The sequence below is a fragment of the Mus caroli genome, chromosome 15 (assembly GCF_900094665.2).
Source record: "Mus caroli chromosome 15, CAROLI_EIJ_v1.1, whole genome shotgun sequence".
In the NCBI taxonomy this organism is placed as follows: Eukaryota; Metazoa; Chordata; class Mammalia; order Rodentia; family Muridae; genus Mus; species Mus caroli.
In genome coordinates, this window is record NC_034584.1 from 34,050,162 (window position 1) to 34,073,628 (window position 23,467).

The 23,467-nt window shown below is 37.4% G+C and overlaps 1 protein-coding gene across 34 annotated transcripts in view; it reads left to right on the forward strand.

Annotated features, from left to right (window-relative positions):
• The window catches only part of Rims2 (regulating synaptic membrane exocytosis 2), a 482,991-nt gene that overhangs the window by 134,374 nt on the left and 325,150 nt on the right, over positions 1–23,467 (forward strand). For all 34 annotated transcript variants that reach the window (XM_029469501.1, XM_029469498.1, XM_021184232.2 and 31 more), the window contains one exon: positions 4,528–4,838. In XM_029469501.1, the coding sequence (XP_029325361.1) occupies positions 4,528–4,838 (311 nt within the window). The remainder of the gene's footprint in view (positions 1–4,527; positions 4,839–23,467) is intronic.

The following is a 23,467-nucleotide window of genomic DNA, read 5'->3' on the forward strand; positions in this document are numbered from 1 at the left end:
TGAGGGAATAACTTATAGGTATTTGCCCAAATATCTCTAAATTCTGCCCGTTATGAGACACAGATATCTGGTAATGGGCAATGTGATGGCCTGGCCTCTCTGGAGTCTTGGGGTCTTGCCAATGTCCCTTGTGTCCTCACTTTCCCCTAACAGCGTCGGACAATAATGGACCTGTTGTGACTGTAGTTCTTTCATAGCACTCGTAAGTGAAATAGAAGCAATATTTCTGGTCACTTGTTTTCTTGTTTTCTCTCCTTCTATTCTTTAAAATTCACAATGAAATTTACATCTATTGATCTTATTCACCAATTCCATGCAGTGTTTGGTATATATTAGTTATTTAGTAAGGTTGTCTGAATCTATAAAAAATATAAATTAGTTTTAATAGTTATTTTCTCATCTGTACATAAATTAGAATTTTATGCTCTGAATGAATTTTTATGGTAAATTACAGCTTACTTCAGGTTTGTATATGAATATTGAATATGGTGTCATTATTTCAGTCGAGTAAATATTGTGCTGACATCTGACCTCTAGAAAAATCTCTTTGTAATTTTTTCTAGTTTCTGTAGTCTAAATATGCCTGCGATTTCAGGCCAACCCACATTACTTCATGGGATGTGAAGCTGGGAGTCCTTGTGGCTCGCTGAATAGTGCTCAGACTGTTAATACCCCAGTGAAATATTGCTCTAGTAATACATTCCAGTAGATCACAAACTTTAAAAAGACTGGAAATTCTTTAAGGCCATGCTATCAACTAAAATGATAAAATTAAAAACAAATTCTTGTAGCTCAGTGTAGTAGTAGTTATTCTATGTGAAATCCACACTAGTGTGGTGGTCACTCAGGCTTAAAGTTTCACTTAGGCTCACAGAATTATTATTATTATCATCATTATTATTAATTTTATTATTATTTTGAGTTTGTTTTTTTTTTTTTTGCCTTCAAGTTCCACTCCCATTATAGGAACTTTAATCCTAACAGCACAGTCAGAGTATATAATAAATTAATTTTGGTGTGAGCTTCCAGTTATTCTGACTTTTGTTCCTTAAAAGACATAGTAAGGCATTGGACTTTCACAACTCTTTCGCTTAAATTCATGACTGCACTGAAGTGGATGATAAACCAGGTAGCTTAAAAAGCTTGCTCGCTCCCTCTGTCTCTCTGTTTCTCTCAGTCTCTGTCTCTCTGTCTCTCTCTCTGTCTCTCTCTCTCCATCCATCTGTCCTTCTCTCCTCCCTTTCTTTTGGTAAATATATATTTATACAGCATCTTGTGTTTACATTCATCACCTAACTGTGCTTTCTCACCCGTCCCTGACACCCTTCCTTCCTTCCTTCCTTCCTTCCTTCCTTCCTTCCTTCCTTCCTTCCTTCCTTCCTTCCTTCCTTCTTTCCTTCCTTCCTTCTCCACTGCCCCCCTTTACTTCCAGTCCACCCCCTTTCTCTCTTTCTTTCTCCTAATGCCCCCACACCCTTCTTTTTTATTTTATTTTATTTTTTATTTTTTGAGGAAGGTCTCATGCAGCCCAGGCTGGGTTCAAACTCTGCCTGAAGCCAAGGCTCGCCTTGACTCTCTGATCCTCCATCCTCCATCTTCTCAGTGCTGGGGTTATAGGATGCACTATCACTCAGTTTTAGGTTATTTTTTAAATAAGCTGCCTTCGTAGTTTTCTACATTAAGGATACTTTCTATCTGTCTCCATTAAAATGCACTGGGATCCTTTTGTTGTAGTTCTTTCAAGCAAACATCTTGAATATATATTAGTTCTGGATCTTTTTTGCAGAGGTTAATATAGGATGTTATTTTTTAATGGATGTGACTTATTCCAAATACAGTTAAATTTTAGAGTCCTTTAACAGATTATCATTCCAATAGGAGTAGTAATTTGTTTAAAATGGAAAAGTTAGGGTGGGGGAGCACCCTCATAGAGTCAGGGGAAATGGATAGAGAGTTTGTGGAGGGTAAACTGGGAGGGAGTAGATAAATGGAATGTAAATAAATGGAAATAAACTAACCAATAAAAAACAAAAGAAATACAATAAGAAAAAAGAAATGCAGATTTTATTTGTTAGTGTGGAGAGTTTAGCTCAGTGAAAAAGAATTTGCCTGGTAAGTGACTTGGCTTGGTTCCCAGCAACTCTTTTTCATTTATTTTTAAAGTATCTTAAAAGAGGTCTGTAGGTACCTTCTTCTGTCACAGGTCATATCTTGGTTATCATTTGTATATAATTTGATTTTCAAATTAACTGATGCATTTGAATATATTTATATTGATATTCATAGCAATAATAGAAAATGAAATTTGAACTGTGGAGTTTGTTTATAAAATTGAGTAAGATTACAGTGTTTTGTTAAAATTACTTATTTATTTAAAAATAAAATTGGCACACATTGATATTATTGATGAGTAACCTATTTGAGAATTGATGCAACATATATCTTGGTTTTACAGTAGCGCATACCTTATTATGTTTTCTTCATGATTGTTTCAAATGACTTCAAGCTAGTAAGCATGTAGATCTTAGCAATTATAAATTTTATGTTCTTATTATGCTAGTAAAAGATAGAGCCTTTGCTTCCAATTAAAATAGCAATTAGTACTGAATAAAGGAATGTATTTCCCATGCAATGGTAGAACAAAAGTCATAATCATAATAAACAAACTATACAAATTATACAAATTGCTTAAGTGGAACATTAAGCAAATCATTTAAGTGATATTTTACACAAACACTCTTATCTCAGTGAAAAAACAGCAGGTGATGCAGTCATGGATAGTTATCTTAACTATCTTTGAAAACTTTCTTATGAATTTGAACGATAAACTATGCACATTAGCCAGCAATGGCCTTTTCCTCCCCTCTTCCCAACCATGACGATACCCACCCTGTGCTTCATTTGCAATTGAAAGATTTTTTTCAGAACCCAGTAACCTAAGGACATTATTGCTATGTGGCCAGAAAAACCGTTTCGTATCTCAAAAATCTTCTTTTGGTTAGTCAAAAGATCTAAGAATAATAAATAAGCTATACATTCATGAAATGCAAGGTAATCACATATTTAAAACAAGTACTGGCCATGTGCTTATTTACACTGGCTTTCACACACACACTTCATGTTTCTAGACTTCTTTCATATTTAATGACTTACAACATCTTATGAGCTTATTTCTGTTTTGTTTTTAATTACTGTGCAGAAACAGGGCTTTATTTTACTATAATTATTTATATTGTTGTAAGTCATTTAAATATGAAAAAAGTCCAAAAATGTGTAATAAAAATTAAGTATATCTTGTATATGTGGAAATATTTTTATTGATGGACATTTGTTGTATCAGGTACTTTTACTAGATTTATTCCTCTCTACTCTCTGTTTACTCTCTGTTCTCTCTAACTTCCCTTAGTACCTTGCCTGTGTGTGTGTGTGTGTGTGTGTGTGTCTGTCTGTCTGTCTATCTATCTATCTATCTATTGTCTGTCTGTCTATCTGTCTGTCTGTCTGTCTATCCATCAACCGTGCAACATATTCACTCTCTTTCCCTTCTTCCCCCTGCCCACTCATTCATGCCTCTCCACTGCACTAGTGCCTATTCCTCCCCTTTCTTTATCCCTAAATATAGAGTCAGCATGTGAGAGAATATATGCAATATTTTTCTCTCTGCATCTGGCCTGTTTCACAACGTAGAGATCTCCTGCTGCATTTGTTTTCCTGTGCACATCATGATTATTCCTTATTGGTGAATAAGAATCGGTTGTGAATGTTTTCCTGTTTTCCACATATGCGTTATCTATTCATCTCTTGATGGATGTTTAGATTAGATATATTGCTATTGTGAATAGTATAAAAATAAATGTAGATGTGAAGGTAAAAGAATTAAGTATATCATTACAAATTCTGACCAATTAATAGGTTTTAGAGAAATAAGTAGTGTTCTTAGGTTTTTTTTTGTCATTAGGAGCTACTTAAAATAAATAAAATTCTTTTAAAAAGGATATAATATATAGTTGGTGGTAGATAATTTTACCCTAATATTAACAGTTAATTTACTGGAAATGTATTACAGGGATTTTATAACTGATTTCTATTTTAAAAAACAATATAAGAAAATAAGTACTATTATTTTACCTCTATCCTTTGTTAAAGAAACCATGTTCTATACATTGGAAGGTTTATTACCTTGCTGAAAGTTTTACTTCCCGATTTTAGAGATACATTTGAAATCGACTGTCTCTCAAATTCATCTTCGGTTTACTATGTTATGCTTCTAACTAAATAAAGATAATACAAACAAAAAACTAGTATTTTGATGTGAGTTTTTCTGTCAGTATAATTTCATTATAATTACCCTGTAAAAATTAAAGGATTTAACTTATGTCAGCAATTAATCCTGATATTTTAACTTCAGAAGTACAACCATGTAACTTTTTGTTGGCTTGAGTATTCTCTCCTTTTGTTTACCTTTCATTTTTCACTATGTAGGGAGACTGATTTCTTTCTCTTTTCTTTTTGTGTCATTGTGTGCAGGTTATGTGGGTGTGTAATTTGTGCCGAAAACAACAAGAAATCCTCACTAAATCAGGAGCATGGTTTTATAATAGTGGTTCTAATACACTGCAGCAACCTGATCAAAAGGTTCTTCGAGGGCTTCGAAATGAGGAAGCCCCTCAGGAGAAGAAAGCAAAACTACACGAGCAGCCCCAGTTCCAAGGAGCCCCAGGTGACTTATCAGTACCTGCAGTTGAGAAAGGCCGAGCTCATGGGCTCACAAGACAGGATTCTATTAAAAATGGATCAGGAGTGAAGCACCAGATTGCCAGTGACATGCCTTCAGACAGGTAAACATTTTGTCTCATCTCTAGGTACAGTTTGTTGTTTCTGTCTGTGTTTCTCGACATCTATCCTTTTGTGGGTCTGACAATTGAACTTGGGTCTTCAGACTTGTGTAGCATGTGCCTTTTCCTGCCTAGTCACCTTGTTGACCCAAACATAGTATTTATAATACTCATTCTAAGCGGAAATAAAAAACTGTGAAATGTTTAACCATCAGTGAGTTGATTAAGTGATATATCCATGATGTTCAGGATTTGAGGTATGACTGGTTTAATGTATTTATGTTTGATATATGCAAGATTATAAAATAGATTTCCCAGAATGAAGACATGAGTTTAAACAGGACAGCTTTTGTTGCTGTTGTAAATTGCACCCTTCCTACTGGATGTATCAGTTGTTTACTGTAGTCTTTCTTGAGTAAAGGCAGAGGCTATTTCTTGTGTTTTATAGGCACTTATATATTTTCTTTGGTGAACAATATGAACCTTTATTTTTTTATACTTATGAATTAAATTGTAAAAGTGTTTTGCGTTCCTTTTTAAGCTGTATGCATTATAAATGTTTTCTTTTGAAATGCCTTTAAATATAATTTGATTATGTATAGGCTCTTGTACAGGGTTTCATGATGTAGCGCTAGTGGGCCTGGAGCTTAATATGTAATCATGGCTGGCTTTAAACTTCTTAATCTCTTATCTCAGCTTCCTATGTCCAGGCATTTGCCACCATACTTAATTCTTTGTCTACCTTGTGATGAACAAAAATTTTATTTTGATGATTCCTGATTTGCTATTGATTAGTAGTTCCTAAGAAAATCATTGATTCTAACAAAATCATTCTCACCGTAGAGTCAAAATGTTTTCCTCGTTTCTTTTAGAAACTTTATATATCTTTAGCCTGAATCAAAGGCAAACACCTATTCTTTAGTATTTTCGTTTGTGATATTAGGGATTGAGCACAGCGTTCAAAGCAGGTGTGCTTCCACGGAGCCATCTCCAAATCCTTTCATTTAAACTTTCTTTTAGAAGTGCTATACTTTCATATTTTATAGTTATACACGACCCATCTTTGGTTAAAATTTTATGATTACAAAGGAAAAGCTCCCACTGTATCTTTCTTTGGAGGTCTGGGAATGCAGCTGCTGCACCAGCAGTTGTTACACTGACGAGTCTTCCTTAACTGAATTACCTTTGTCCTTCTGTCCAGCATTGGCTGTCACCGTCTGAGTTGGCCCCACGCAGACTCTTCTTGTTCACGGTCCATTTCTGTGCCAAGCCACGTTGTTTTGACTGCTAAGCACTTACAGAGCCTTCAAACAGAGAGTGCTGGGCTTCAGCTTTATTGTTTATTTTTAAAGCTGTTACAGTAATCTGAATGCCAGGATCGTGTTATAAGTACAATTTAGAATAATTTCCCCAAAAACATTTTACTTAATTCACCTAGAAAGCTGCCTGCCATTTCTGAACCGTAGAAGTAACATAAGACACATAGCATTGGATTCTTAGTTTTCCCATTTAGCCCATAGTTTCTAATTGAGAAATTCACTTTTATTTAAATTTCAAGTGATTACCAATGAGGAAAGGCCTTATAAATTTTAAAATTGAGTTCTATCAATTTTAGTTTTTTTCCCTCTCTCCATCCTTTTTTACTTTTTTAAGTTGTTGTTATTTACTTGTTTAAACTGACAAGTTAAGGTGGTGGTGTGCTGTGTTTTTAGTGTACAACATGGACTTTGGCATATAGAAATTGTGGAATGGGGGGATCAAGCTGTTTAACAGATGAGTCACATCACATGTTTTTCTGGTGAGAAGATTTAAAGGCTACCGTATGTTTTGTATCCATCATGATGCACCATGGAGCTCTTTGATTGTTATGTATTAATTATACATATTAATGGATTTTAATGTGATGTACACAGGTATGCAAACAGCACACATTTTCTCTCTTGTACCTTTTCTTTTGGTTAAGTAGCTAGTCTGCAGGAGCGCTTTTGTCCTTGAGTATTATTTTGTTTTTCTCAGTTATAGAATATTGCTTTTTGGACATTATAAAAAATGGTCTTTTGATTATAACAAGGTATTTTAAAATGATAGCAATATGTTATGATCATAAAGGAAAGCACTAAGGGGAAGTATGTTAATAAAACATTTTATACATGGATTTTATTCTTTTTCTTATTTTGATATTATTGCATTATTATTATTATTAATTTCAGACAGGTTTTTTTTTTTAAAGTCCTGGCTGTCCTGGAACTCATTATGTAGACTAGGCTGGCCTTCAACTCTGAAATCTGTCTGTCTCTGCCTGGAATTAAAGGTGTGACTTCATTTTTGATTTTTTTTAAAGAAAATTTCATTTGACATTTCTATATTGCTCATCTCTAAGCATATTTTAAAAATTGATTTTGTTTTTTTAGTCAGTATTAAAGCTGTGAATGGTTGATGCATCACACTTACATGTTAGAGCAATTTCATCTTGTTTCTTTCTATCTTTTTGCCAGTGGCATTTTAAATCTTCTATTGTTTTTCTCCTTAGTCATTAAGGCTAATTTCAAGTTGAAGAACTGCCTAAAACATTCTTGTATAGCCTTTCCCCCTGAAATCTGGGACTGTCTTTATCTTTTTACTTCTACAGCTCTGCTAGGTACAATATTTTCTGTTGTCAGTTTTCCCATTCAGGAACCTCACAGAACAGGAGAGGAGTGAGATGTCTGCTGTCAGATAGCATATTAATGAGTTGTTTTTCTCCCCTTCTTTCTTCTTGAGAATCTCCTATCTTCCATGTTAGAGAGCATGGTTATAATATATTTTGGGATAGATGCAATTGAGCTAAATCTAGGTATTGATCTTTGGTCTTCCTGACCCTGTATACTTTTCTTGAGGGTAGTATAAGTTTTCTGATTGCTTGTTTAATACAGTTTCTTCTTCTTTTGGCACTATCTAGTCTCTCTTTAACCACAGCAACCCAAGTAGTTACTCTTTTAATATCTCTTCAAAACGACTGTGAGCTTATTTAATTTCTCCTGTTTTCTTCTTCCCCCATCAGGCTGTGTATTCTTGAGCAGTGTGTCTTTCTCCTTCTCTCCGCAGGCTGTGTGTTCTTGAGTAGAGTGTCTTTGGGCTTGTTCTTTGCTCAGACTTATCTTGATCTAAATGTCCTTTTGGGGTATGTTTCAAAATTCTCTAGTATATTTTTTCAGTTGTAAGATTTCTGTTTGATTTCTAAGCATTGTCTACATTTCTGAATTTTGAATTAGTTCTTTGTGTTCTGTAAGCTCTTGGTTTCTTTAAAACAGCTATTAGAACTCCATTCAAGAGTTCACATGCTTTCAGTATTTCTCACTTTTTAAAATTTAAATTTAATTTATTTTTTATACTCCATATTCCATTCCCCACCACCTCATCCACCTTTTGACTGCTACAGATCCCACACCTCTTCCCCACCCCACCCTGTCTCCACCTGGATGCCCTCACTGTCCACCCCACCTGACCTCTAAACTCCCTGGGGCCTCCAGTCTCTTGAGGGTTAGGTTCATCTTCTCTGAATGAACACAGACCTGGCAGTCCTCTACTGTATGTGTGTTGGGGGCCTCATATCAGCTGGTGTATGCTGTCTGTTTGGTGGTCCAGTGTTTGAGAGATCTCGGGGGTCCAGATTAATGGAGGCTGCTGGTCCTCCTGCAGGATTGCCCTTCTCCTCAGCTTCTTTCAGCCTTCTCTAATTCAACAACAGGGGTCAGCTGCTTCTGTCCATTCGTTGGCTGCAAATATCTGCATCTGACTCTTTCAGCTGCTTCTTGGATTTTTCGGAGGGCAGTCATGCTAGGTCCCTTTTTGTGAGCACTCCATAGCCTCAGTAATAGTGTCAGGCCTTGGGGCCTCCCCTTGAGCTGGATCCCGCTTTGGGCCTGTCACTGGACCTTCTTTTCCTCAGGCTCTTCTCCATTTCCATCCCTGTAATTCTTTCAGACAGGAACAATTATGGATCGGAGATGTGACTGTGGAATGGGAACCCCATCCTTCACTTGAGTCCTGTCTTCCTGCTGGAGGTGGGCTCTATAAGTTCCTTCTCCCTACTGTTGGGCATTTCATCTAAGGTCCCTCTCTTTGAGTCCTGGGTCTCTGACCTCCCAGGTCTCTGGTCCATTCTGGGGGTTCCCCAGCCTCCTTTCTCCTGAGGGTTCTTGTTTCCATTCTTTCTGCTGGCCCTCATGACTTTAGTCCTTTTCCTCACCACATATCAGGTTCCCCTCTCCCCGCCAATACCCCTACCCAATCCCTCCGTTCCAGGTACCTCCCTCCCTCCCCACTTATGATTGCTTTTCTCTCTCCCAAGTGGGACTGAGGCATCATCACATGGGCACTTCAGCTTGTTGAGCTTTTTGAGTTCTGTGGACTGTATCCTGGGTATTCTGTATGAGTTTTTAAAATTTTTTTCTAATATCCATTTATTAGTGAGTACATACCATGCATGTCCTTTTAGGTCTGAGTTACCTCACTCAGGATGATATTTTCTTGTTCGATTCATTTGCCTGCAAAAGTCAGGATGTCCTCATTCTTATTAGCTGAGTAGTATTACAATGTGTAAATGAACCACATTTTCTGTATCCATTCTTCTGTTGTGGGACATCTAGGTAGTTTCTAGCTTCTGGCATCACAAATAAGGCCACTATGAACATAGTGGAACAGGTGCCCCTGTGGCATGGTGGGGCATCTTTTGGGTATATTCCCAAGAGTAGTATAGCTGGGTCTTCAGGTAGATCTATTTACAATTTTCTGAGGAAGCTGCAGATTGATTGCCAGAGTGGTTGTACCAGTTTGCAATCCCACCAGCAATGGAGGAGTGTTTCTCTTTCTCCACATCCTCTCCAACATGTGTTGTCACCTGAGGATTTAATCTTAGCCATTCTGATTGGTGTGAGGTAGAATCTCAGGGTCCTTTTGATTTGCATTTCTCTGATCACTAAGGACTTTGAACATTTCTTTAGGTGCTTCTCAGCCATTGGAGATTCCTCAGTTGTGACTTCTTGGTTAAGTTCTATACCCCATTTTTTGATTAGGTCATTTGGTTTTTTGGTGGTTAGCTTCTTGAGTTCTTTATATATTTTGGATATTAGCCCTCTATCAGATGGGCAAGGAGGGTTAGTGTAGTTTTTTTCCCCAATCTGTAGACTGCTGATTCGTCCTATTGACTATGTCCTTTGGCTTATAGAAACTTTCCAGTTTCATGAGGTCCCATTTATCAATTCTTAATCTTAGAGCATGAGCCATTGGAATTCTGTTTAGGAAATTTCCTCATGTGCCAATGAGCTCAAAGCTCTTTCCCACTTTTTCCTCAAGTAGTTTTAGTGTATATGGTTTTATGTTGAGATCCTTGATCCATTTGGACTTGGGCCTTGTGCAAGGTGACAAATATGGATCTATTTTTGTTTTTCTACATACAGACTGCCATTTAGACCAGCACCATTTATTAAAGATGCTTTCTTTTTTCCATTGTATACTTTTGGCTTCTTTGTCAAAGATCAAGTGTCTGTAAGTGTGTGGTTTTATTTCTGGGTCTTCAATTCTATTCCATTGCTCAACCTGTCTGTTTCTGTACCAATACTGTGTTGTTGTTGTTGTTGTTTTTTAAATCACTATTGCTCTATAGTAGAGCTTGAGGTCAGGGATGGTGATTCCCCCAGAAGTTCTTTTATTGTTAAGAATGTTTTCACTATTCTAGGTTTTTTGTTTTTCCAGATGAATTTGAGAATTGCTCTTTCCATGTCTTTGAAGAATTGTGTTGGGATTTTAATGGGGATTGCATTGAATCTATAAATTGCCTTTTGGTAAGATGGTCATTTTTACTATGTTAATTTTGCCAATCTATGAGCATGGGTGATCTCTTAATTTTCTGAGATCTTCTATTTCTTTCTTGAGAGACTTGAAGTTATTGTCATACAGGTTTAACTTGTTTGATTAGAGTCACACCAAGATATTTTATACTATTTGTGGCGATTGTGAAGGGAATTGTTTCCCCAATCTCTTTCTCAGCCTGTTTATCCTTTGTATAAAGGAAGGCTACTGATTTATATGAGTTAATTTTATATCTGGACACTTTGCTGAAGTTGTTTATCAGCTGGAGAAGTTCTCTGGTAGAATTTATGGGGTCGTTTATGTATACTATCATATCATCTGCACAGTGATACTTTTTATTTCTTCTTTACTAATTTGTATCCCGTTGATCTTTTTTTGATGTCTTATTGTTTTAGCTAACATTTCAAGTACTATATTGAATAGATAGGGTAGTGGGCATCCTTGTCTTGTCTCCGATTTCAGTGGGATTGCTTCAAGTATGTCTCCATTTAATTTGATATTGATTGTTGGTTTGCAGTAAATTGCTTTTATAATGTTTAGGTATAGGCCTTGAATTCCTGATCTCTCTAATACTTTTAACATGAAGGACTATTGTGTTTTGTCCAATGCTTTTTCTGCATCTAAGGAGATGATTATGTGATTATTTTCTTTGAATTTGTTTATATAGTGGATTATATTAATGGATTTTCATATATTGAACCAACCTTGCATCCCTGGGATAAAGCCTCCTTGATCCTGGTGAATGATGGTTTTGATGTGTTCTTGGATTTGGTTTGCAAGAATTTTATTGAGCATTTTTGCATCAATATTCATAAGCGAGATTGGTTTGAAATTCTATTCTTTGGGTGGGTCCTTGTGTGGTTTAGGTATCAGAGTCACTGTGACTTCATAGAATGAATTTGGTAGTGTTTCTTCTGTTTCTATTTTATGGAATAGTTGGAGGAAAATTGGTACCAGGTCTTCTTTGAAGGTCTGGTAGAATTCTGCACTAAATCCATCTGGCCCTAGGCTTTTTTTTTGGTTGGGAGGATTTTAATGACTTCTTCTATTTCCTTGTATGATATGGACATGTTTAGATAGTTTACCTGGTCTTGCTTTAACTTTGGTATGTGGCATCTGTCTAGAAAACCATCCATTTCATCTACATTTTCCAGTTTTGTTGATTTTCCAGTTTTGTTGAGTATAGGCTTTTATAGTAGGATCTGAAGATATTTTGAATTTCCTCCGTTTTTATTGTTATATCTCCCTTTTCATTTCTGATTTCATTAATTTGGATACTGCCTCAATATCAAAATTAAATGGAGACATACTTGAAGCAATCCCACTGAAATCGGAGACAAGACAAGGATGCCCACTACCCTATCTATTCAATATAGTACTTGAAATGTTAGCTAAAACAATAAGACATCAAAAAAAAAAAAAAAAGATCAACGGGATACAAATTAGTAAAGAAGAAATAAAAAGTATCACTGTGCAGATGATATGATAGTATACATAAACGACCCCATTGGCTAGGGGTTTATCTATCTTGTTGATACTTTCAAAGAATCAGCTTTTGGTTTTGCTGATTCTTTGTATTGTTTTCTTTGCTTCTATTTGGCTTATTTTGGCCCTGAGTTGACTATTACCTGCCTTTTACTACTCTTGGGTGAGTTTGCTTCTTTTTGTTCTAGAGCTCTCAGGTGTGCTCTTAAGTTGTTAGTGTAAGATCTTTCCAGTTTCTTTACCAGGGCACTTAGTGCTATGAACTTTCCTCTTAGTACTGCTTTCATTGTGTCCCATAAGTTTGAGTATAATATGTCAACGTTTTCATTAAATTCCAGGAAGTCTTTAATTTCTCTCTTTATTTCTTCCCTGACCAAGTTATCATTGAGTAAAGAGTTGTCAAGTTTCCATGTATATGCGGGCTTTCTGTAGTTTTTGCTGTTATTGAAGACCAGCCTTAGGCCATGGTGATCTGACAGGATGCATAGTATTATTTCAGTCTTCTTGTATCTGTTGAGCGTTGTTTTGTGACCAATTATATGGCTGATTTTGGAGAAGGTACCGTGAGGTCCTGAGAGGAAGGTGTATTTTGTTTGTTTGTTTTAGGGTGAAATGTTCTGTGGATATTTGTTAAATACATTTGGTTCATAACCTCTCTCAGTTTCACTGTGTCTCTGTTTAGTTTCTGTTTCAATGATCTGTCCATTGGTGAGGGTGGGGTGTTGTAATCTCCCATTATTGTTGTGTGGGGTTCAATATGTGTTTTGAGTTTTAGTAATGTTTCTTTTATGAATTTGGGTGCTCTTGCATTTGGGATATAGATGTTCAGAACTTAGACTTTCTTTTGGTGGATTTTTCCCCTTGATGAATATGAAGTGTCCTTCTTCATCACACTTGATAACTTTTTGTTGAAAGCTCATTTTATTGGATATTAGGATGGCAACTCCTGGTTGTTTCCTGGGACCATTTTCTTGGAAGACCTTTTTCCATCCTTTTACTCTGAAATAGTGTCTGTCTTTGTTGTTGAGGTGTGTTTCTTGTATGCAGCAAAATGCTTGATCTTGTTTGCATATCCAGTCTGTTAGCATATATCTTCTTATGGGTGAGTTGAGTCCATTAATATTGAGAGATATTAAAGAAAGATGACTGTTGGCTCCTGGCATGTTTGTTTTTGTAGGTGGCTTTGTGTGCTTGTGGTTTTCTCCTTTTGACTTTGTTGTGAGATGCTTAATATCGTGTCCTTTCTTTGGTACAGGTATCTTCCCTGTGTTGGAGTTTTCCTTCCAGGATCCTCTGTAGGTCTGGGTTGGTAGATAGATACTGTTTGAATTTGGTTTTGTCCTGGAACATTTTGGTTTCTCCATCTATGTTGATTGAGAGTTTTGCTGGTTATAGTAGCCTGGGCTGGCATTTGTGTTCTCTTAGAGTCTGCATGACCTCTGATAAGGTTCTTCTGGCTTTCATAGTCTCTGTTGAGAAGTCTGGTGTAATTCTGACAGGTCTACCTTTGTATTTTACTTTACCTTTTTCCTTTGCAACTTTTAATATTCTTTCTTTACTCTGTGCATTTAGTGTTTTGATTATTATGTGACAAGAAGATTTTCTTTTCTGTTCCCATTTATTTGGTGTTCTATAGGCTTCTTGTACCTTTATGTCCATCTCTTTCTTTAGGTTGGAGAAGTTTTCTTTTATGATTTTTGTTGAAGACATTTTCAGGTCCTTTGAATGGGGAATCTTTGTTCTCCTCTATCCCATTTATCCTTAGATTTGGTCTTTTCATTGTGTCTTGAATTTCCTGGATGCTTTGGGTTAGGAGTTTTTTCTGTTTTGCATTTTCCTTGACAGTTGTGTCAATCTCTTCTATGGTATCTTCTATTCCTGTGAGTCTTTCTTCTATCTCTTGTATTCTGTTGGTAATACTTATATCTGTACTTTCTGACTGCTTTCCTAGGTTTTCCATTTCCAGGTTTGCCTCCATTTGTGTTTTCTTCATTGTTTCTATATCCACTTTTAGGTCTTGGATTGCTTTATTCAATTCCTTCACCTGTTTACCCGTGTTTTCCTGTATTTCTTTCAGTGAGTTATTGATATCCTCCTTAAAGAACTCTATTATCTTCATGAGATAGGATTTTAGGACAGATTCCTGATTTCAGGTTGTTGGTGTTGGCTTGCTGTGGTGGGAGAATTGGATTCTGATGATGCCCACATATTTTGGCTTCTGTTGCTTATGGTCTTGTGCTTGCTTTTTGCCATCTGGATATCCCTGGTGTTTGTTGATCTGGGTGACTCTCTGGACTCTGCCTCTTTTGTCCTGGTTGCTTTAGGTCTCCTGGTAGGTTTGCAGCCCTAGCTATATCAGACCACCTGTGGGGCGTTCCAATTGGGCAGCTCTTCACAGGGACAGAGAACCTGCTGATCTGTTGCCCTGGCTGCATTGGATCTCCTGGGAGGTCTCCAGACTGTTGGATCTTCAGTGGAGCAGTCAAGCTGTTTTCCAACTGTGCTGAGTGTACCTGAACCCCAACTGCTTTGAGAGCAGAGGGTCCTTAACTGCTCAACTGCTCTGAGTGCAGTGGATCCCAACTGCTCTGAGTGCAGCAGGTCTTTTAGGATGAATTGGGATATGGAATCTTCATGGGAGCAGACCAACTAGGGGTCTGCCCCAGCAGCAAGGGCTTTCAGTATCTCTTGTCTTGTTTTGACTGTCAGTTGATCTCAACTAAAGAGTTCTTGGTGTTTGTTGATATTTGAGCTTATTTATGCATTGAAGAATCCAGCACTTTCAGTTCTGCAGGTTTTGTGCCTATCATTGCAAGACTTCTAAGCAGGCTTGTTACTTCTGAATTTGTAGCATTTGACATCAAGGAATAATTGTTCTTTCTCTCTCTCTCTCTCTTTCTCTCTCTCTCTCTAATTAGATATTTTCTTTATTTATATTTCAAATGTTATCCCCTTTCCCCCCAGAAACCCCTTATCCCATTCCCCCTTCCTCTGCCTTTAGGAGGGTGCTTCCCCACCCATCTACTCACTCCCACCTTCCTGCCCTGACATTCAGCTACAATGGGGCATTGAACAACCTCAGACCCAAGGGTTGCTCCTCCCACTGATGTCCAACAAGGCCATCCTCTGTCAAATATTCCGCCAGAGCCATGGGTCCCTCCATGTGTACCCTTTGGTTGGTGGTCCAGTCCCTGAGAGCTTGGAGATGGGGGTCTGGCCGATTGACACTGTTGTTTCCCCCAAGGGCTGCAACCCCCCACAGCTCCTTCAGTTCCTTCTCCAACTCCTCCATCGAGGACCCCACACTTAGTCCAATGGTTGGCTGTGAGCATCTACCTCTGTATTTGTCAGGCTCTGACAGAGCCTCTCAAGAGACAGCCATATCAGACTTCCATCAGCAAGTACTTCCCAGCATCAATAATAGTGTCTGGGTTTGGTGAGTTTATATGAGATGTATCCCCAGGTGGGGCAGTCTCTGGATGGCCTTTCATTTATTCTTTGCTCCACACTTTGTCTCCATCTTTCCTCCTGTGAGTATTTTGTTCCCCCTTCTAAGAAGAACTGAAGAATTCACTGGTCTTTCTTCTTCTTGGGCTTCATATGGTCTGTGAATTGTATCATGGGTATTCCATGATCTTTGCCTAATACCAACTTATCATTGAGTACATACCATGTGTATTTTTTTATGACTGAGTTACCTCACTCAGGATTATATTTTCAAGTTCCATCCATTTGCCTGTGAATTTCATGAAGCCATTGTTTGTAATAAGTGAGTACTATTCCACTGTGTTAATGTACCACAATTTCTGTATCTATTCCTCTGTTGAGGGACATCTGGGTTGTTTCCAGCTTCTGGCTATTACAAATAAGGCTGCTATGAACATAGTGGAGCATGTGTCCTTATTACATGTTGGAGCATCTTCTGGGTATATGCCCAGGAGTGGTATAGTTGGGTCCTTAGGTAGTAAATACTATGTCCAATTTTCTGAGGAATTGACAGACTGATTTCCAGAGGGGTTGTTCCAGATTTCAATCCCACCAGCAATGGAGGAGTGTTCCTCTTTCTTCCCATTCTCCAGCATCTGCTGTCACCTGAGTTTCTGATCTTAGCTATTCTGACTGTTGTGAGGTGGAATCTCAGGGTCTTTTTGATTTGCATCTTCCTGATGACTAAGGATGTTGACCATAGGTATGTGGTTCATTTCTGGGTCTTCAGTTCTATTCCATTGATCTACCTGCCTGCCACTGTACCAATACCATGCAGTTTCAGTATTAGACAGTGATTTAAGTCCAGTTGTTTTCCAAATCAGCTGTTGGTAATTTCAGGATGATCTGGCGAACACCTGAAAAGTTGTCCCTGTTGGCCTCTTCCTGGATCTTTGGTAGGCACAGACATACTGTCTACGGTTATTCACCTTGTGGTGGAATGCTGTCTGACTGGGTTAACCTGCTACAGAGGGACATACTTGAGCCTCCTGTGTCGTGAGTTAATGCTCACTTCCATTTTCCTCCTCTAGGCAGTTATTTATTTATTTTCCTGTGCTGTACTAATTGAAGAAATGAGTGGGCACCAATACCACAATGCTGTATCATATTCCTATTCCAAAGCCCATTAAGACCATCAGCACTGAGGTTGGACTGAGCTGCCTACTGTTGAGGCATATGCATGACTCAGATGAGTTATCCTAGCCCAAGATCACAGCTGTCAGTGGGTGGTGGTGTTGGGATTGAATCTGATGGACTAGGGCTTAGGTTTTTTTCCTGCCAATGAAGATGTTATAGGGACTTCAATCTTGAGTACTGGTCTGATGTTCGAGGCTCTAAGATCTTCCCAGGGTAGGTTTTTCCAGCCTTGTTCTGAGGTCCAGAAAACTGTCTTGTGCTTCTTATCTGATTTTTTTTCAGTGGATGGAGTTGTGTTCTATATTGTGCTGCCCAAGGTTGGAGTAGTGTGCACCTGGATAATATGGTTTCAGAGACTCAGTGGTTAAGCACTTATGTTAGGACATGAATTATGGGACTGTGCCTTGAATTGTAGCCTTGGTGCAGATTTTCCAGCCCAAGATCTGGCATACATTTCTCATTTCTCCTTCGAATATGGGGAGGAGTCATATGGGTAATTTTTTCTTACCTTCTGCAAGGTGCATCTTTTAATATACTAAGCACTGTGGTCTGTTAGCCACTACAGTGGTCTTGAATAAGAGTGGCCTTCAATAAGCTCATACATTTAAATGCTTGGTCATCAGGGAGTGGTACTACTTGAGAAGAAATAGGTGTGGCCTTGTTGGAGTAGGTATAACCTTATTGGAGAAAGTGTGTCACTGGGGGTCGGATTTGAGGTTCAAAAGCCCATATTGTCAGGCCTAGTGTCTTCTCTCTTCCTGTGCCTGCACATCCCACTGTAGAAGTCTCAGCTACTTCTCCAGCACGAAGTCAGCCTGTATGCCACCATCCTTCCTACCATGATGATAATGACCTTAACCTTTTAAACTAGTGGTTCTTAACCTTCCTAATGCTATGTCCCTTTGAAATGGTTCCTCATGTTGTGGTGATCCCCAACCAAAATTTTTTTGGTGCTACATCATAACTGTCATTTGCTGTTATGAATCATAATGTAAATACCTACATTTTCTGATAGTCTTAGGCGACCACTGTAAATGAGGCATTTGACCCCCAGGTTAAAAACCATTGTCTTAAACTATAAGCAAGCCCACATCACTCTTATATGAGTTGCTGTGGTTATGGTGCCTCTTCACAGCAGGAGGTCACTGATAGTGCCTTTGATAGGTTCTCGGAAGGTCGTTTGATGTGTCAACAGCTGTTCACATTCATACTTGATCTGAGAGATAACCTTTGGCTGTATGTGCCATTTTGTTCCACCTCCGGTTTGCTCTATTTCATCTTGCTGGTTTCATTGAAATTTTATTTGGTACCAAAATGTTTAAGACATAGTGTAAAACTGGATAAAAAAGTGATTTTTTTCTTCATTTTTAGATGTTCAATAGTAGTGTTTTTAACATATTCAGAGATGTATTTATAAAGTGCTGACAGTGCCTAGAGCAAACTAGTTGCATTTAAAATTTACCAAATGTAATATATGTGGTTTAAGGCATATGTATCTCATTTCTATGAGCTTTCTGAAGAAACTGTGGCATAGTGCTCATGAATCTTATTTAAATTGGTTATCATAAATAATGTAGGAGGAAAATAGTGTGAACATAAGAGAATCAAATAAAAAAGATACTTCTTTCTATATTTTTAAATTTTACTATTTTTTTTTTTTTTACATTGAACTATAAGAGATAAAACTCTGATTGCCTCAAGAGAAAGATGAATCTTAACAACTTGGAAGCAAATGTGCCTTGTAAACTTTATGCCTGGATACTTATTCCTTTGCCTTCTGGATTATTTAAAGAAACAAACAGGGAGTTGTCTTAGTTTTATTTCATGTTGCTGTGGTAAAAGCAACACAGGGAGAACGTTTCTTTTGGCTTACAGCTTGAGGTTATAGCTACTTACCATGGCAGTGGGGCCACAAAGAGTGGGCTGTGAAACTGGGCACACTGCATCCACAGCCACAACACAGAGAACTCTGAATTTCTGTGCCCAGTTCACTTCCTCTTTTTCATAACATTCATAATATCAGTCTAGGGAAATGATGTCATCCACAGCGGACAGGACTTTCCACCTCAACCTAATTATGGGCAATCTCCAAGAGATACATACAGAGTCCTGTATGTAGGAAGTTTTATATCTTGTCAATTAGATATCATCTCGATAATTGGGATTAACCATAACAACGAGAATGGCTATGCATTTGATCTTAATTTTGGTGAATTATATCCATTCAATAAATAGTTTATATGACGAATGAGTGAAAGCTCTTGTACTGTCCTTAATGTTACTGATGCCCTTTCCACCTGGCCTTGGTCTTTCATTGACAGCATTAACAGTCAATACACTTGAAGATAATTACCATGAGTCATAGCCAATGCCAGATGACTTGTTTTATATTTAATAATGTGATATGAATTCTGAAAGACAGAGTCTTTAAAAAAGAAAATTATATATATTGACACATCTATAACAGTACCTCAGGCTTAGGGATCACAGTGGAAGAGTGGGTGGAAAAATTGTAAGAGCTAGAGGAACAGAAGTTTGCTGTGAGATTTCATCTCCTAGAGATGCCAATGTGTGTGTGCGTGTGTGTGTGTGTGCACGCGTGCGCCTGTGTGTGTATATATTTCTATACCCATGAAGTCTCATCAACTTGGCTGCCTAAACAAGACCTGAACAAAGATAGGGATGGAACTAATACTAACATGCAAAGAGGATGTCTTCTGGACCCTCAAAGAACCATAGCAAATAAGGAATTCTAAGGGCAGAAGAAATAGTTTTTCCCAGGAAATAGCCATCAAACTGATTGTTCAATACTAAGTGGTCAATCCTGAAATCACGTACATAAGTAATTTTATATGGCCTGAGTAGGTAGTATGTATTTATATGCATATGCAAATATACATTTACACATACTGTATACACACACACACACACACACACACACACACACACACACTCTTAAGGGAAAAGAGGCCATGAGTTTGAGAGAGAGAAAGTGGGTAGATGGGAAGGGTTGAAGGAAGGGGAGGGATAATGATGCAATTATATTTTAATTTCAAAAAATAATAAGTGATATATAATAAGTAAGTTACAAAGAAGTTTCCATGAGCATGAACATGTAGCGGTCAGAAGTAGATGTCAGGTGTTGCCTTCAGTTGCTGTCAGCCTTCCTTTCTGAGACTGAACCTGGTGCTTACTGATTGCCTGGGTGGGCCAGTGAGCTTTAGGGTCTCCCTATTTCTGCCCTCTCAGTGCTATGGCTTCAGGTTACACCTGGCCTTCTACGAGAATGCTGGGGATCAAAACCAATCAGCATGCTGTCATCTCCCCAGCTCCATGATGTGTGTGTGTGTATATCTACGTATTTATACACACATAAAACCTGATTCCTATACTAAGTAGAATTAAGTTATTTTCAAATTTCATTCACTTAACCAACAGAGATAATTAAAATATGTGCCAGATTGCTCAGGACTCTCTTAGGCTACTCTGGCATCCTGCATAGGTTGATATTTGTTCTGTGTTTTAACTGTTTTATTAAGGATTACATTAAAATGAACTGCTGTGAGCTTGAAAAGCCTCCACTCTACTTACAGTTCCTGCCATGATTTTATCCTGAGTAGGATGTGTGCAGCGAACACAGCTCCCAGTTAAAGTATAGCCAAAAGCGCTTCATCTTTCCTTGACTTTTCATACACACTGCACATTTTCCTTTTAAGGGTACTTATATTTTCCTCTAGGAAAATATATTTTCCTTCTATAGTACATGTATTTTATTTACCCCTTATCCCCTTGTCTACTATTTTAAACTGACTTTTAAATTTCAAGGGTTTTGTTGTTGTTGTACATGCAAATACTGTACTATGGCTCTACTAACCTGTAAGTAAAGAAATTTAAAAAATCAAATGAATGCTTTTTAATCTGAGGTATTGAAATTTTCTTCTATAAAGTAAGAGAAGACTTAAACAAAATAAGCATATTTAATTGTGCAAGTCTTGTGTGTTTTGTTTATAACTGCATTCCTAGCATCTTGCACAGAAGTTGGTATTGCCACTTCTTGAGTAGTTACTGAGAGACTTCACTGTGAAAATACAGCCCTTTTCTCTGACATGGTGTCGGTCTTTGACATTGAGGTGCATTTCCTGTATGCAGCAAAATGTTGGGTCCTGTTTACATATCCAGTCTGCTTCTCTCTCTCTCTCTCTCTCTCTCTCTCTCTCTCTCTCTCTCTCTCTCTCTCTCTCTCTCTCTCTCTCTCTCTCTCTCTCTCTCTCTCTCTCTCTCCCTTCCCTTCCCTTCCCTTCCCTTCCCTTCCCTTCCCTTCCCTCTTTCTTTTTTTTCTTTTTTCTTTTTTTTTTTTTGAGATTTTATAGCCCTGGCTGTCCTGGAACTCACTTTGTAGACCAGGCTAGCCTCAAACTCAGAAATCCACCTGCCTCTGCCTCCCGAGTGCTGGGATTAAAGGAGTGCGCCACCACGCCTGGCTTCAGTCTGTTTTTCTATGTCATTTTATTGGGAAATTGAGTCCATTGATGTTAAGGGATGTTAAGGAATAGTGATTTTTGTTTCCTGTTATATTTGATGTTAGAATTATGTTTGTGTGGCTATCTTCTTTTGGGTTTGTTGAAAGATTACTTTCTTGCTTTTTCTAGTGTGTACTTTCCCTCCTTGTGTTGGAGTTTTCCATCTATTATCCTTTGAATAATAGATAGATTTATGGAAAGATATTGTGTAAATTTGTTTTTGTCATGGGATATCTTGGTTTCTCCATCTATGGTAATTGAGAGTTTTGCTGGGTATAGTAGCCATCATTTACGTTCTCTTAGGGTTTGCATGACATCTGCCCAGGGTCTTCTGGCTTTCATAGTCTCTGGTGAGAAGTCTAGTGTAAATCTGATAGGTCTGCCTTTATATATGATACTTGACCTTTTTCTCTTATTGCTTTTAATATTCTTTCAATTTTTTTTAGCTAATAAAATGTAATGGAACTTTTGATCTTTGCCAGTCTGCCTGTGAAAATTGAGATAGCATTATATGTTTTAGTACTTTTTATTATACTTGAATAAAGTCAAACATTTCTGCATGCATTTAAGAACATTTTAAATTTCTTTTTATTTCTTTTGAACTGATTGGTTTTTTTTTATCTTTTTTCTACTGAATTTAGATATTGACTACAGTGTATTTTAAATAATCTCTACTTATATTGTAGAAAGAAACCTTTTGTGGGATTGATTATATTTTTGGCTTTTATTCTGTGTAATGAGTGATACAAACTTAGTGTTTCCAGACAACATCAATGTATCACAGTTTGTGTGGGTTAAAGCTAAGGTGTAGGTTAACTAGGTCCTCTGTTCAGGGTCCAGCAGGCTGAGGTCAACATTTAACAATGGCTGTGATGTCACCTCATGCTCAAGCTCTCTTCTTCTTGGTGTCAGCAGAAGACATTGCCTTGTATTTATGCGATTTACATGGCAGAATTTCAGCCATCAGACAGGCTGTATTTCCAGCTGTGCTGGCGTTACAGCCTGGCAGTTCTTCTTCAAAGCTAACAGGAGTGCCTTTGCTGTTTTACACTTCTGACTACTGTTTTTGGCACCTAAACCATTTTAAAGGCTAACATGACTGATTTTCCTGGAATAGTCTCTTTTGATTACCTTAGAACTGACTTAAGGGTGCAGTAATTACATTTGTAAGATCATCCCCCCTTTTGTTATATAATGTGATCTAATCATGGCCATGATACCATTTTCATAGACCCTGCCCACACTGCAGGGACAAAATGGTGCCACAAAATGACCTCCACCCCAAGGTCATAGGAAGTGCTTGAGACTTAATTGCAAATAGTGCCCATCTCCAGTTTATGGTTAGCATTTGATTTTGTTTATATTATCCTTTTCCTAACACATAAATGTCATATAGGATATAATTTTTTTCTTTCATGATCCTTGATTCTTTTCTTGGGAAATGGAGATATAATTTACTTGACAAAAAACTTAATCTTTTCAAAACTGTACAACTGAGTGAACGTAATGTATCTTTGAGCCCATGCAATCATTGCATTGTCTAATGTGAGAATATTTTAGTAACTATTGTTCTCTGTCCTCTTCTCTCCTTGGCCCTCCAGTGGATTTTAATCTATTTCTTGTTCTATGATTTTGCTCCTTGCAGACATTTTGTAAAACTGGAATCATGAAATAGGTGGATTTTTATTTCTGACTCTTTAAGTTACCATATCCTTTTCTAGGGTTTGTTCACTATCCGGAAGTTCATTCATTCTTAGGCCAAGGAGTGATTCATTATATGGGCATTCCACATTTTGTTAGTTTATTCACCAAATGAAAGGCTTTGCATCTGTTTTCATTGTCATAGCCATTTTTTCCTATTATGAGTGGTGCTGCTATTAACACTTTTAAATTTCTGTGTGAACATGTTTTTAGTTCTCTTTATGTATAATAGTCTCAGTGAATACAAATTGGTTTTGTTTCCATTTCTGTAATGTTGGACATTTTCTTATGATTATTGGCTACTTATGTTTATTATTTGGATTATTTTTAGTTAATTACTTTATTAAGGTTATTTTAAAACCATATTTACCAAAATTAAAACACATTCTCAAGATTTCTAAATACGCTAATCATTAAATTATAAAATAATGATTTATCTGAGATTTCTACCAG